This window comes from Triturus cristatus, chromosome 2_1 (assembly GCF_964204655.1).
Source record: "Triturus cristatus chromosome 2_1, aTriCri1.1, whole genome shotgun sequence".
Lineage (NCBI taxonomy): Eukaryota > Metazoa > Chordata > Amphibia > Caudata > Salamandridae > Triturus > Triturus cristatus.
The window spans coordinates 229,812,088-229,827,445 of NC_140581.1; the positions used below are offsets into that span (position 1 = coordinate 229,812,088).

General features: G+C 43.0%; 1 protein-coding gene across 4 annotated transcripts in view; it reads left to right on the top strand.

Annotated features, from left to right (window-relative positions):
- Positions 1-15,358, top strand: part of MALT1 (MALT1 paracaspase) — a 597,152-nt gene that overhangs the window by 64,216 nt on the left and 517,578 nt on the right. For all 4 annotated transcript variants that reach the window (XM_085630418.1, XM_085630393.1, XM_085630403.1 and 1 more), the window contains exon 2: positions 9,327-9,493. In XM_085630418.1, coding sequence (XP_085486544.1) covers positions 9,327-9,493 — 167 coding nt within the window. The remainder of the gene's footprint in view (positions 1-9,326; positions 9,494-15,358) is intronic.

Below are 15,358 nucleotides of genomic sequence, written 5' to 3' on the forward strand. Positions count from 1 at the left end.
CCTCTAGAAGCTTCTCCCACACTTCAAAGGCATAACTGGGGATTAATAATGGACCTCAGACACCAACTCTTCAGTACACTTCTGGACCTGAGAATACACTGCCAGGAAGGAGGACTGCTGTTCTGCTGAAAGGACTGCCACTCTGCAGGACTGCTGCTCTGAAGAAACTGCTGCCCAGCTGTGCTGGCCTGCTGCCCTCTTGCCTGGAGAGGAAGAACCTAATCTTGAATCCAGGGCAACATAGTGAATGCTGGCCTCCTAATCGGAGCCTCAGGGACGTATAAGGCTCCCCAACATCCTGCACCAGCCCCAGGACCCAGCTGCAATGAGTTCCTGACCCCGAAGTGGTGCCCCTCAGACCCTGGGTGTGGTTCAGCGAGCTGAAATCAAGCTCTTTGTGACTGCGAACGGGCCCGTTTGCACCAACACTTCACCACGTGCACTGCATTTTGCACCGCCAGCCCGATTTATTTATTTATTTATTTAAATTTTTTTTGTTTGTTTTTTTTAACTCCAGCATCGACCACTTATGGCGACCACCATGCAAAGCTCCTCCTTGTTTGCGACACCTGGCCTGCTCTTTGTGCTACGCCAACAGCCTCCTGTGATGCTCTCTTTACTAATTGCGGCTATCTCCAATGTGAACTGCACTCTTGGCACTGTCTTGAGAAGGTAAGACTTCAGTAAGACTAATCTGGCGACTGTATTCGACCTCCGCTCCATCGCGGTGGCCCTGAGCTTGTGACATTTGACCCAGTCCAGCAAAACCAGATATCCCGAGTGGGCGCTTTGAGCTTTTTGGCTCTATTTTCACTAATTTGTTTAAAAATGTGTATCTCCAGTTTTACTAGTTGGATTTTTGTTGCTTTGGTCTTGTTTTATTTATAAAATTTTACTCTAGTTTTCTAAACCTGATATGGGATATTTTTGTGTGGTGTTTTTACTGTTTTGCAGTTTGAATTGTTGTACAAATACTTTGCAAATTGCCTCGAAGTTAAACCTGACTGCTCTGTGGCAAGTTACCTGCGAGTTGAGGACAGGTTAAGTTGGGGTTTACTTGTGCCTTACCCTGACAAGGATTGTGGTTGCCGCTTGACCAGGGCTTGCACCCCAGTCAATCAGTAACCACGTTTCTTACAATGGTGGAATGTTTGATCCATTTAGAAGATATACATGTATCATTATTTGTGATGTATACTGTGAGAGAGAAGCATATTTATGTGATGGATGTGATAAGCATGGCTGCACAGGTAAGAGAGGTGCTCTTCTTGAGGCATAGTTTGAATACATTCTTGTTCTCTAAAACTTGGACTGTAATTAAATTTTACCAAGTAGCAAGATTGCATGGTAGTTGGGTTGTACAGGCTTGTTTGAGCTGGAATCCCTGGATTCTTTTGGTTTTCTTTGAAGTGTTGTGATGCAAATGGGTTTTCCCACGGATTATCAGTATCAGTTCTTGGTATATGCTGAAATCTCCCATGTTTGTTTGGGACCTCACAAATGCATTGTTCGACTTTTTGCCTCTCTTGATGTCTTTCACTTGAACCTTGAAGCGAAGTGTAGTATCCTGTGTGCCCTCATTTCCTGTATGAAAAATATATATATATTCATAATCCCAGGTAGAGTGGAGTCCTAACCGGCCCGATCAGGCTGTGGCTTCAAACTGAGAAACAAATATATAGTAATTTATTTTTTCTTAATTGGGGGGGGGGGGAAGAGTGCTATGCATGTGTATGTATGTTTTAAAGTAATATCCCTGGTGTCTTTCTGTGTTGCCCCAGGGTCCCTACTTGTTTTTTCTCTTTAAGATAATGTACGAAAGCATGCATTGTCATTCAGGGAGTGGATAAATCCTCGACTGATCAGGGACTCTTTAGTATATCTATTTTTGTCTTGATGTAGAGGTTGAACAATCTGATATACTTGCTGTACACACACATTGCTAAGACTATTATATTCATGTTCATAGACCCCATCCTTACTGAACTATAAATGGTTTGATAAGAAAGTACTCTAATGAATGGAATTCTGCATTAGGCCTTGAAATACTCGTCTCATGATCTTCCTTCAGTTAGGAACTGAAGAACAGCCTACAAAAAGGTCTTTATCAGTTAAAAGGCTGAAATACCTATAAACACCTGTAGCCGTGAAGGCAAGAACCTTCCTCCAGTTGATTTTAGCTTGCAGCATCAACCCCATGTAATTGAATGGATGTGGGTTATGGGGCATCTGAGGCCCATTCCCAAATGTCGATTGTTACCAGGTTGGGTGTAAAAGGACCTTCTCTGGTTCCTACACCCACAATCAACGCACTGACTATTGAGTTTATCTGGAATAGGATATTTCATCGGACCGTCTGTCTGGTAATGCTCTTCCTTGTGAAACAAAAGGATCACCTAAGGCTATCGAGTCTCCCTCTGCTCCCTTACTCTTGTGTTCCTGAATTGGAACCAAATTCCCTTACTGCTTGTGTCCTCCTGTGTACCCTTGGGGAATTATGCTACACCTTATCCTTCATTTTGGAACCAGTCCATTAAAGGTTCCTCTTTCCCTTTGTCTCCAAACCCTTGGGGGGGGGGGGGGGGGAGAGGGGGTTAACATGTGTAAACATGATACAAACAGTGATGACAGCAAGTTCAATTGCATCACTATGCATATAGCCCGGGTGTCATCCATTGCCTTACAGGGTATAAAAATAGAAACAAGGAATAGGTCAAAGCAGTAATGGGGGTGAGCTTGTATGGGGCCACCAGACAGGGTATTTATAGAGTAACAACATTTTAGGGGAAAAGCTGGGGTAGGAGTGTCTGCGTATTGGACTAGGTGGAAGGGGTAACCGAACTGGGTGAGGTAGGTGGTTGGGGGCAGAGAGGGCTGGGAAATGGCTGGATAAGCAGGGCTAGGGCAGGAGCAGGGGGCTCAGGGGAAGAGGAAGGGTCCCTTAATTCAGAGAGTAGCCCTCTGGGTCAGGAGACGGGCAGTGGCCAGGGCTGCTCACCAGTGGTGAAGACGAGGGGGAGGCCGGTAGGTCAATCAATCTGGATAGGAGCATCTCCAAGACATGGGCAATCATTCGACATCATAGGCCCCTCGCCTCTTCTTAGCGGAGGGCCGCAGTCTCTACCCCCACCTAGCAGCTGAAAGAGGATTCCCAAGCCATGACGGGGGGGTGGGGAGTGGGAAAGTGGAAGCTTCCATTTCATTGTGATGGAGCCCTTGGCTAGTAGAAGGGCCATGTCGAGAAAGCGTGCCGCCACCTTATTAGTGTTAGGGCGAGGGATGATGTCCAGAGCTCAGACCTCCCAGGAATTAATCCCTCCTATGCCGTGACATTTCCCCCCTCCCCTGAGGTAGTGTAAGACTGCATCCAAGAAGGGTGCGGATATGTTTCAGGCTGTCAGCCAGGGCAGAGCATCTAGAGTATCTGTTGAAGGCACCCAGAAAGTTCCTGGAGATGCGCTGAGGGGAGGCCTAAGCCCGACAGAGCACGCAGTAGAATTGGATCAGCCGAAGAAGTGCATTCCTAGAGGCCTTCCTCTGGTGGCCAAAGTTTCGGTCCATTCTTTGTCATTAAGAGGCCTTCTGAATTCCTCTTCTCGTATCTCCTGGAGTGTTTGGAGGGTGCCAGGGAGTGACTCCGTGAAGGGGCCAGCCAGTTGATCACCATGCAAGCGCACCCATAGTGTAAAGCGTATGAAGAAGAGGGTGGGTGGAGGGGGCTCCTCACCTTGAGCCCCGCCAAAGGTTGTGAATAGCACTGACCACCGCACAATAAACTAGGAACTAGACTTCATACAGGCCAAATTGGTCCTTCAGAGGCACAAAGGGCCAAACCTGGCTGTTCTCAAATAAGGCCCGAGTGTTGTCAGGCCGACCCGAGTCCAGGGGCGCAGCTGGCAGTCAGTAATGCAGCTGCTCCGGGTTCAAAGGCCCAGGATTTGTATGACCGGTGTGTACTGGGCAATCAGATGAGTGAGCTACAACGCCCTGCAACAGCATGTAAGGGCCACTTGAAGCAGCTGTGAGGGCTATCTGGGGCGGGGGCTCCGGTTCTTGGGAACCAGGTGCCGAAGCAGGGACGCTATGGACAGCAGAGTATCCGAGGAGCTTGTGTCTTCCAGAAATCTGCCTGCCAGCCAATACGTATGCTGAGCTGCTAGGAAATAATATTCATAGTTGGGGTAAAGAGCACCCTCCGACCTGGGGGTAGTTGGAGATTTGAAAGTGCTATGCGTCAGCATGATTTGTGCTATATAAGATCTCCAGGGGGCTTGCAGTCCCCGAAAGAACGCATGGGGAAGAGTGGTCGGTAAGTTTGCAAAATTGTAAAGTAGACTAGAAAGCCTCACCATCTTTGAGATAACTACTCTGCCCACCCAAGACGAGGAGAGTGATCGTAAAAACACAACCTCGAAATGGAGAGCATCACCGCCACAGTCCGGTTAGCGCCCAGTAGGTCCTCCATGTCATGAAAGACATGAATGCCCAGGTAGCAAAAGGAAGTGGGTTTCCAGCGGATCAAGCCCTCCCCAATGTCTCTCCTGCCCCTTGTTATCCCTGTTACCCAACCCCTTATCAACTAAAACTGCAGGTTTCTCTGGATTCCTTTCTGTCAAGTCAGGTTTTGCGTAAGTGGGTAGAGCACTCTTCCTTGAGTCACTCTGTCACCATCAACTGGTTTATGGCATGAGAAGTCTCAGCCTCCATTCCTTCTTCCCTCTCTCCCTATCCTTCACCATCTAACACACTATGAATCCAGGTTTCAAATGTAATATCATCTGCTCTCTTGCCTTCATTATATCTCTGAAGGCACTGCGCTGGTTTTAGCCCAGGCTGTCTGATTAAAGTGTACTTTATTCACTAATAATTAATTTACTCTGCCATAGGCTTTCCCCTGATGACTGTGGTATGCCTTCTATTAGAAAGCACCTCATTAGAGTGGCTGCCTTAGATAGATGTCTTACAGAGCACAGGCTCTGAATAATCTGACAGCTCACAAACAATTCCAAAATATCTTGACCTTCCACTTACATATGCACAAAATCTTTTGCAACATTGGCAAGTACTCCAGTAAAGTTAGAGGTGGGATGTTTGCAGATGTAGCTAACTTTGCTACAATCCTAAGCTTCTCTGAAATGAAATGAAAATAGGTATTTATAAAGCGCGCAGCTACTCACAAAGAGTGTCCCGGCGCAAAACCACTGAAAACTGTTATAGCTACACCATGCCTGCCAGAGTTATTGCTGAAACAGCCAAGTTTTTAGCTGTCTCCTGAAAAGTAACAGGTCCTGGGCCTGTCAGAGATACAACGGCAGATCATTTCACAGACGTGCCGCAAGGACCTGAAAGGAGCGTCCCCCCGTCTGAGAGCGGGCAAACTTGGGGATGAGCGAAGGATTGCTAAGGCTATCCTCTCTCTTTCTCCTTTTCCTGTCTTTCCCCTTCTCTCTCCTTTTTCTCCGTTTTGCTTTCCTCACGGACACATTCCTCCTCCCTCTCCTGTCCTCCTTTCCTCTTCTTGCTAGCGAACTAGTCTCAACATTTCCATCTCAAATTCCCTTGCTTTCTCCTGTGCCTCAGCTTTCTGGAGTACCAGAGGCAAGTTCTGAGACTTAGCTAGACTTAACCCACCTATGGGAATTACTCCTGAAGTTGGTGACGGGATACCCATGAAGTTTGTGTGCTTGGGGTAATACTGAAAAACAAATTTGGGAACCCGTATTGTCAAAGAAATATCCGTGCTATGGGGGCGAGAAAACCTGACATCCCAGTACTTCTTCCCGGGTTTCTGTCACAGTGCCTTCCACTGAATCCATCAGTTTCCTCCCTACTGCCCAGTTTCTCTAACTAACCCTTATACAAACCACATGAGGACCTCTCTGTCCTTGTTCCTGGAAACCCTCCACCCTCTATCAAAACACAGATCCCTTAACTGTATTAAGGATCAGATGTAAAGGTTCGTCCCACTAAGCTTGTACTGTGCATGTACTGCACTGCGTACAAACAGTACTTTGTTGAAGGAAGTTGGAACCCAGGTTCTCCTCTATCACTTTGCTACAGTCGTTGTCTTCTGGCTGTCCCACAACCACTTGGGATGTGGTGGCTCTCACTCCTAAACAATATCTCCTCCTCCTACAGAGTAGTCAGGCTCCTGCCCTCTGCCAGCAGGGATGCTAGCTTCTGGGTGCTTCAGGACAGGTACCCTGTTCCTCTAGCAAGATATCTACATTTCAGGTGATGCACCCTCACCTCTGGAAGACTATCTGTCAGGCAGGGACCCATGTTGCACAGCAGGCCTCCGAGTGCTCTGCATAGCTCTCTTTTCTTTGCTCATATAGAGGACTAGGAACTGGAAGAAAGTGGGGTAGTTGGAAAGCCACTTTTATCCACAGGTGGCAGACAAAAGATGTGAATACCCTGTATCAAACTGTAGAGCTGGTTTGAGGTGGTTCTTCTTCCAGGTGTCCTTTCCAGGCTGTTCTCCAGCGACATCATTTGCAGAGAGTGATGCTTATCACACCAGGATCTTTGCTGCCTTTTAGCGCCCATGACAGAGGTGTAAAGTTTTTGAACCGGTCTGTCATCAGCCCAACTAGAGCAACAATCATGTTTCACAACCGAGCCTGCAGTCCAACCCCAGCCCCCTAACATCCACCAAATTGTAGCCTTCAGAAGACTAATCATCAACTCCCTGTCACCAAAAGGCCTCATAGAATATCTAAAGGAGCCCTGTCTACGCTCCTCTCACGTCAGTGTCTAAGGCTCCTCCTTCGAGCTACAGGAATGTGAGCAATACACTCCCACTGCCCTCCCCCTCCATCTGGTGCAAGACCAGGCCTGGTGCATCCAAAATGGATCCCACTGTATCCATTACTCTTGCCCACTCACAAATATCATGCATGTACCACACATGATACTGAACAAACATCATACATTGTCCCATTGCACAGTACATGAAGTAACTAAGTTGTTGAAATCCTTAATGTTTTCTTTCCTGCCTATAAAATGCTTTGGTTAGTACCCTAGCTAACCTGTGGGAATGCTATCCAGGTTGTCTCAATATCTCCTTCTCTCTAGTATAGCTAACAGGTTGGCTATAATGTGCCACAATATGGAAATTTAAGTTCTGCATGCATGTGTTAAGACCTATTTGCCTGAAAACTGGAAAACCGCATTGGCAATCTGGTACATTTTGATGGTACATAGTTTCATCTCATTTGTGCATTTCTTTCCTTCTATAGACATTTTAAGCTCTTAAGTGGTAGTTGTTAGACTTTCTTGCTTATACGGATATATTGCTGTGTTTCCCTTCCTTGGTTTGGACCTATTTCCATTTTTTGTCTTCAATGCATGTTATTGGGTGCCATCAGTTCTTTGATTGCTGTAAATACATCTGCACATCAGGAAAAACTGCTAACTTTGTAGCTCATTCGCGTTTGTGTTCCTGAGTAAAAACGTTATTTTTTCGTACCTTTTTGTTTCTTTCTATGTGCAAATGAAATCCTATTTGGCACAAAACACATACCAGTCCCTAACTCGTGGTCTAATGGACACCACAAGCAAGACGTGAGCAGCGAGGTGTATCTGTATGTTTGTTTCCATTACTTAAACTATAGGGGCGGCCATTTTCATATTAGTCATGCATATGAGAGAGAGGACGCGGAAGTAAACTCCTGGCTGGTAACGATGGGGGAGGACCTGCCCAAAGCAGCCGGAGACATCTACTTTTGTATTTGTTTCCATAATTCCCGAAGTGATGGAAGTTACAGGATTGCAATTTATGCACCCACACGTGCTTGCCGACGCCTTGCCAAGACCTTTTGCTGATGGTCCCAGAAATGGGCTGGACGGATTCATAGAAAGTTCCAGTGCTTAATTTGAGCCGGTGGTTGCCTGTGGCCCCCACCAATACTCATTTATGGGAACCAGCATTTATTTTTCCTCCTTTGATATTGACCGCAAGCAGCAGTGAGATAAAAACACATAAACGTAAAGGAGGAAAGGACCCAAAACCATCACAAACCGAGAAGGCAGGGACAGACCAGAGTGAAATGAAGGGGAAGCAGTATCTGGCAGCGGATTGAAGCGGCCTGATGTGAATTCTAGATGAGGCAACCTATTTTTAACAGCACTGCCAGAGAAGAGCTTTTTGGGGAGGGGCATTACTTCTTTCACAAATTAAGCACTGGCAAAGTTCTAAATTGTGTATGCTGACTGGAAGCACAGGAAAGGAAGCATGTATCTCGTGAGCTACTGGTAGCTCTCCATGCACTTGTAAGTAGCTATCCTGTTGGCAACCCAGACTACTAAATTAGAAGCTTTTACTTGGTTGTATTAATATACGTATACCAAGATTTAGAGTGTCTAGTTCAGATAAATGTTCTTATTTTCAGAACTCTCAAGCTGATATTTGGAGAAAAATGGCTGAATTTCCAAAATATATTTAAAGTTGACATTTGAGTAATAAATAATGTGGCATTTGGAAGACCTTTTCCCAATCTGATTACCTTGGTGCTAGTCATCGCAGCTATGGTTGTTATGTGCTACCCATGTAGCGGCATTCCATATTGACAAAGCCTTTTATGCATTACTGTTTGCAACCATGTCTGATGCACTGAGGCGATTGCTGGTAGTAATCTTGCATATGGTGCCCACTAATGCAATCTTGTCTGAAGTATTACAACACTAACAATACTAGTAGCTCATGTGAGTTCAATTGAACATAAGTAGCTCTTATTACAGAAAAGGTTGGAGACACCTGGTATATTGACATAACGGTGACAGAAACCTGCGGTACGATTCAATGTTCTATGTTTTCAAAGGTATAGCGCCGAGTAAAATAATTTTAAAATCCACAGAGATGCCCAAGGCCGTGGCAGTGACTAGAAGCAACAACGTCCTGTCTTTTGACTTCTAGTCCCTGCTCTCCCATAGTACCCGTAACCAGTGCATAGTTTGTAAATAATTAGGTGCCTGGGCACTCGCCAGGAAGCCCCTACAGCTCGCACCACACATTGCCCCAGCCATGCTGCCAATGATGGTAACCACACAACTACTAACCATCACTCTTCTACAAGTGTGACAACTCGGACTATTTCAAGCTCCGTAGCTATAATAATGGCTTGGGAGGCACGTAATAGTCATTTTTAATGTATATTGAATTAATAATTACCTATTGTAGTGGTTATCACTAAATTAGCCAGAAGCGCCACCATGTAGCAGCCTGTCAGCGTCAGTGCTGAGCCCCGGGAACCACTGGCTCAAATGAAACACTGCATGATGTAACTTTACATGTGTTAGAAGAGTGATTTTGTTTCTTTTTACAGTTCCCTGGAGTTGGAGCAGTGCTCTCTGCAGGTGCTCGAGTCCGATGGGAGCCCGAGTCTCAGCCTGCTCAGGATGATGGGTGAAAGAGGTTACACCGTGTTTGATCTGGTGGGCTTCTTGCAGGCGCTGGGGCACAGTGATGCAGCCCACTTACTGAAATCCTCAGGTTGGTGGCTATACATTTGTACTTTTATTTTCATTGTGCATGTCAACAACGGGCTGCTGTTTGCCACAATCACTCCCTCTTCGTTTGGTGTTTCAAATAAAGAATCTGTGGAATGCATATGCACCGTGACAAGAACCTTGACATAGACTACATGCTTAGGCGCTTAAATCCTGCCAGCCATTTTTAGCAAACACTGAGGTTTACCATAGGTGTATACACCTAGATCCAACATGATATTCATCCCTCAATATACATTTATTTTGTATACATTAATTTACTGGTACTTAATACATGTAACCCTCCATTTGGCAAACTTGTTGCAACTGACGAAATGACATATGTAATAAAGACTGGGGCAAAGCAAACTTATATGGGGAGAATCCAGTTTCAGTTATTAACACCATTTGGAATGCTTGACAGCCTTCTGGGTGGACAGTTCCACAACATTGTTGCTTGCACCAATATTTGTGAAATCCAAACCGCTGATGCCAGTCAGACTGCATTGACTGAAGGAATGGGCAACTACTTTCCTAATGGGGAAACTTGTTTGGTAACACATTTTAAGTCTCTTCTGAGACAGCGCATGTGCTGTTAGGCCTTGCCTGAGACAGCACATGCGCTGTCGCTTGCAAGACGTTTTGTTAGCTTGAAGGAGGCTTAGAGCCAGCCCATTGGTTACCATTGATTGGGTTCATCATCACTTTCATTTCATTGTTTCTTATTGGTCAGCGAGTGCAGGTTTCACTTCCTCTTTGTGTGTTAGTCTGGTCCATGCTCTTGGAATGTGACAATCTCTTCCCCCATCCCGTCCCACGTTGTTAGTTGCTGCTCTTATTCCCACCCTTCCTGCATTACGTTTTTGCTTGCCTGGTCCCTCCCACATTCCATTTCTGTTGCTTGCTACCAGCCAACCCACCCCACCTTCTTTCGTTTTGCTCATCCCAATGTTGCTTGCCCCATACTCCCATTCCCCAACCTCTTTTGTTGAGTGCCTAGTACCCCAGTGGCTAAAATGTTTAGTTGTTTTTTAAGTGCTATGACGCGTCAATGCTGGCCACATCATAGTTTTTTAAAAACCTTTTTAGGTCTCGCCTGCGCGCTGCCTAGCAGATGACCTTAAGAAATCGGTCAGCTCTTTTCAAGCACTCGTGCTTGGGCTGGCATCCACCTTGTGGGAGCACGCAGCGGCGCGCAGGGGCCAATTGTTTTCAATTAGCGTGGCCGCGCGCGCTTTACTCTCGCTCCCCTGCCTGTGCGCCTTTCATCGTGCCGATTACTATTTGTTAATTAGGTGTCATGTTACCATCTCCCACGTGTGCCGTGTGCAGCAGAGGTCACGGACTCGTAGCGGAGAAAGCCAGGAAGACCTGGGATGGCAAATGGCTTCTTGAGAAGAATAAACGCCGACACACTTTGCAAAGGATGCTTAGAACGCATTTCTAAAATTGCATGTATTTAAGAGGCGCTCTCGTTCATACTTACCTTGGGGACGTAGTCAGACCAGAATAAAGTCAGCACCACAGGTTATTTGTATAATCTCCGTGCATGCCGCTCAACCTTTTGCGTGGCTGCTCAGGATCTCCGTTTTAGCAGAAAACTCCCTGTTTAATTGATTTAATTTGCAAAGAGCGGCGTTTACTTGTCAGCCTTATATCTCGGTCCACGTGTTTCAAGCACATTGGCTTAACATTAGGTATAGTTGCGTGTTGTCACATTTAACAGGTTAGTGTTCATTTTCTGTGTCGGTTCTATAGTGCTTCACTCTGCTCCCGGTTGGGAAATCATGACGTCATTCTGGCGATGTAGCTCAGCGAGTTGAATGCTCGTTCCTTGAAAAGAGCGCAGAGTGGCAGTTCACGAGTTCGAATCCTAGAAAAGCCTTCTTTAACTTTCTGTCCTTTCGAATGTTGTAAATTAAGCAACATAAACTGGGAAATACTAACGTGTTATTTAATGGGTGCAAAGGTTGGGTAGCTGAACTAACTATAACGGGGAATTTCAATGGTTTTTTACAAGTGAAATGTCCAGCTAACTATAACGTGTGAAACCTATGGTTTTTTCAGTGGATATATATATATATATATATATATATATATATATATATATATATATATATATATATATATATATATATGAGAAAAAAAAAAAATTAGCATTTAAAAAACCTTGCAAATTCACTGAAAAAACCATGGGTTTCACTCACGTTATAGTTAGGAATTAGCATTTAAAAAACCTTGCAAATTCACTGAAAAAACCAAAGGTTTCACACATGTTATAGTTAGCTGGACATTTCACTCGTAAAAAAACATTGAAATTCCCCCGTTATAGTTAGTTCAGCTAACTATAACTCGCGCGCCCGCAATGCACTACTGATGACGTCACATATTACATCACTCATGACATGGTCACTGACATCACTCATGACATCACTGATGACATCTCAAATGACATCACTGATGACATCATCCAGTGATTGTGTGTTTTTCTGAAAATTAAATATGTTTTATATTTATGTATATCTCAAGGTAAATGGAAGAATAAATGGGTATATAAGTGTCTAAATGGATGCTTTTTTTTAAAAAAAAATTTTGTGTAACTGACTGATTAAGTGTATCATAGTGAATACATGGCTTACTGAGTAATCTTTAAATATGAAAATATCTGTATCAGTTTCTTACTTTGTGTATAAGTGGCTGCATGGGTTGGTGAGTAGCTACATGAGTGTCTATATAGGTTATTAGTTGGTTTTTTATCAGTATGAGTGTCTGAGTTTCTGTATGGTTCGGTGGGGGGGTATTACTTAGTGCATAGGTGCATGAATGAGTGACTCACTGTTTGTATGTGTTGAATACAGCATGTGTGCAGGACTGTATGGGTGGATGAGTGTGTGCATGGGTGTGTTAGTGAGTGAATGACTGTCTCTATAGTGTCTTTATGAGTAACTACATATGTTTTAAACTAGTATATGTGACTATTGGTGTATATAAGTGAGTATATGTGAGAGTGAGAGATTGGAAGAGTTCCTGTATGAATAAGTATGTGTTTCTATAAGTTATTGTTTAAAAGAGTAAGTATATGTAAGTTTCTGTAGAAGTAAGTGTGGTGGTGTGTGTATAACTGTATATGCAAGTAAATGGATGTTTGATTCTTTATTAGCATGAGTGACTGTGTGTGAGTAACTCTATGGATGAGTGGCGTTGTGTAACAGGATGTATAGGTGTATGAATACATATGATGAGTGAGTACATGTATGAGTGACTGTAGAGGACTGTTGGTGAATGACTGTATGTGTATGTGGTTCTTAGAATTACTGATTAGGTTGTTGTAACTGATATTGATATGTTCATTATTTTGAACATTTTAGTTTCTATTTTTGAATGTGTGTTTCAATGGTTATATTAGGGGAAGAGGAGGTCTGCCACTCTATCACAAGGATGATGTCATCAGTGATGTCATCAGTGATGTCATTTGAGATGTCATCAGTGATGTCATGAGTGATGTCAGTGACCATGTCATGAGTGATGTAATATGTGACGTCATCAGTAGTGCATTGCGGGCGCGCGAGTTATAGTTAGCTGAACTAACTATAACGGGGGAATTTCAATGGTTTTTTACGAGTGAAATGTCCAGCTAACTATAACATGTGTGAAACCTTTGGTTTTTTCATTGAATTTCTAAGGTTTTTTAAATGCTAATTCCTAACTATACCGTGTGTGAAACCCATGGTTTTTTTCAGTGAATTTGCAAGGTTTTTTAAATGCTAATTCCTAACTATAACGTGAGTGAAACCCATGGTTTTTTCAGTGAATTTGCAAGGTTTTTTAAATGCTAATTTTTTTTTTTTCTTTTTTTTTTTTTTACATATTTTTATTTTAATTTTCTATCCTTTTTTAAAGACTATGGTTAAATTTTAAAAATTCTACAATATGTTTTTATTTTACCATTTTTTTAAAATAAACAGGTAAAATTTATTAGTATTACATATTTTTTTTTTTCCCTTTTTTTTTTTTTTTTTTTAACGTGCGCGTACGGTAAGCGCACGTCTTGCTTTAATTACGTTAGATTTCTACGCTGTTTGCGTTCATTTACGCAATTTGCGTAGACGCACGTCACGCGCGCACAGCGCGTAACGCGTACGCTGCACGCACACGTTACGCGGAAGTGAAGGGGCGTGCCTGTTTTGCGCGTGCGCGTGTCTTTTTTACGCGCATGCGTACTTTTGCTGTAAGCGCACCGTAAGCGCACCGTAAGCGTACGGTGGGTCATGTGATCATGAAACACAACTTTTGATTGGTTGAAACTACTTTCAGTTCTAGAACTCTCCTACACCACACCCATTCCCCTCATTTCTGCTTGTGATCCCTTAGGAGAAGGAGCTGGGTTGTCTTTGTGATACGATGGCAGAACAGCAGAGCCCTTCTGAGAGTGAGGCTAGCAGCACTACCTTGAGGCAGAGAACGAGGAAACAAAAGACCTCTTTCATATGGGAGTATTTTTCTTTTCCAGAGGGCCAGCAAAAGGTAAATGCACCCTTAGTGACTTGTAAGCTGTGTAAGCGTGTACTTTCAAGAGGGAATCCCAACAAGAAGTATTCCTTCGGGAATCACACCATGTTGAGACACCTTAAGGATGTACACAGAAGGACACATGCTCGACATACTGAAGGTAACCCTTCAGTAAGTCAACCAAGCACATCCACAGCAGCTCAGCCTGGACCATCATCTGCAGGGCCGAGTCCTTCTTCTGCAGGTCAGGTGAGCCCTTCATCTGTGGTGGGAGCATCTCCTTTTTCTTCTCCTCAGGAAATTAACCCTCGGTTTCTGAGGGTTGAAATACGGTGCGCCACTTGTCATGATCTAATTTGTTATAGGGAGACCAGTATTTCCCTAGTGAACAATAAAATAGATCAGCACATTTGTCGTACCGTCTAATATTCCCATTCTTTCTTTCCTCTGTCCCTGCATGAACACAACGGCTCTTTTAAGAGCCAACCTTACCTTTCATCTATTTTTTATATATGTTTTTAAAACTTTTTTTTGATTTTTTTTTTTACCGTACGCCTACGGTACGCGTAATTATTTTTTTTTTAAAAAAAACACTAAAAATCAATTATCACATTACAAGGTCCTTGAGAGACTACAATGAAAAACTGAAAATGTGATTGTGGAGAAGTGGAAAAAAGGGACCATGATATTTTTCACTTACCATACCCACTCAAAAAAATATTTATTCATTTATATTTTTTTTAAATTGCTTTAAAAATGGTTCTAGTTTTTGAAAATTTTCTATCTCAATCTGAAAAAAAAGAAAAAAGTATTAATATTTAATAAAACATTTTATAATACAGTACACATATTTACATATTTTTCAAAAAAAAAATTTGCCTTTTTTTTGCTGTTTTCAGAATATATTGCATTTCACTATAAATTGTGAAAGCAATTGCATTCATCATTTAACAGCGGGCAAAAAAAAAATTAACAATCTCAAAGATTGTTTTAAAAAAGCCCACAATCTCTTTTTGCATAAACATAACTTTATAGAAATGCATAATATTCTTAAAAAATATCATCTAATATCAATACTTATTTCTTTAAAATACCGTCTGATATTTTTGTTTCAGAAGTATAATCACAAAAATATATCTCAAATAACTCCACAATACATCTGGTTCCATTTCCTTTAGGCCAAATAGTAATTTTAAAATTCTTTTTTGATTAAATTTCCAATGGTAATCCAATAAAAATCTAAAGTTTAAATTGTACAGATCTCACCGATTCTCTGTAACATTTTGGTTTCCGAAAGATTTATTAATAATTAAATAAGTCCACAATAGAATTGTTTACCTTTCCGCATGGCCAAATAGTA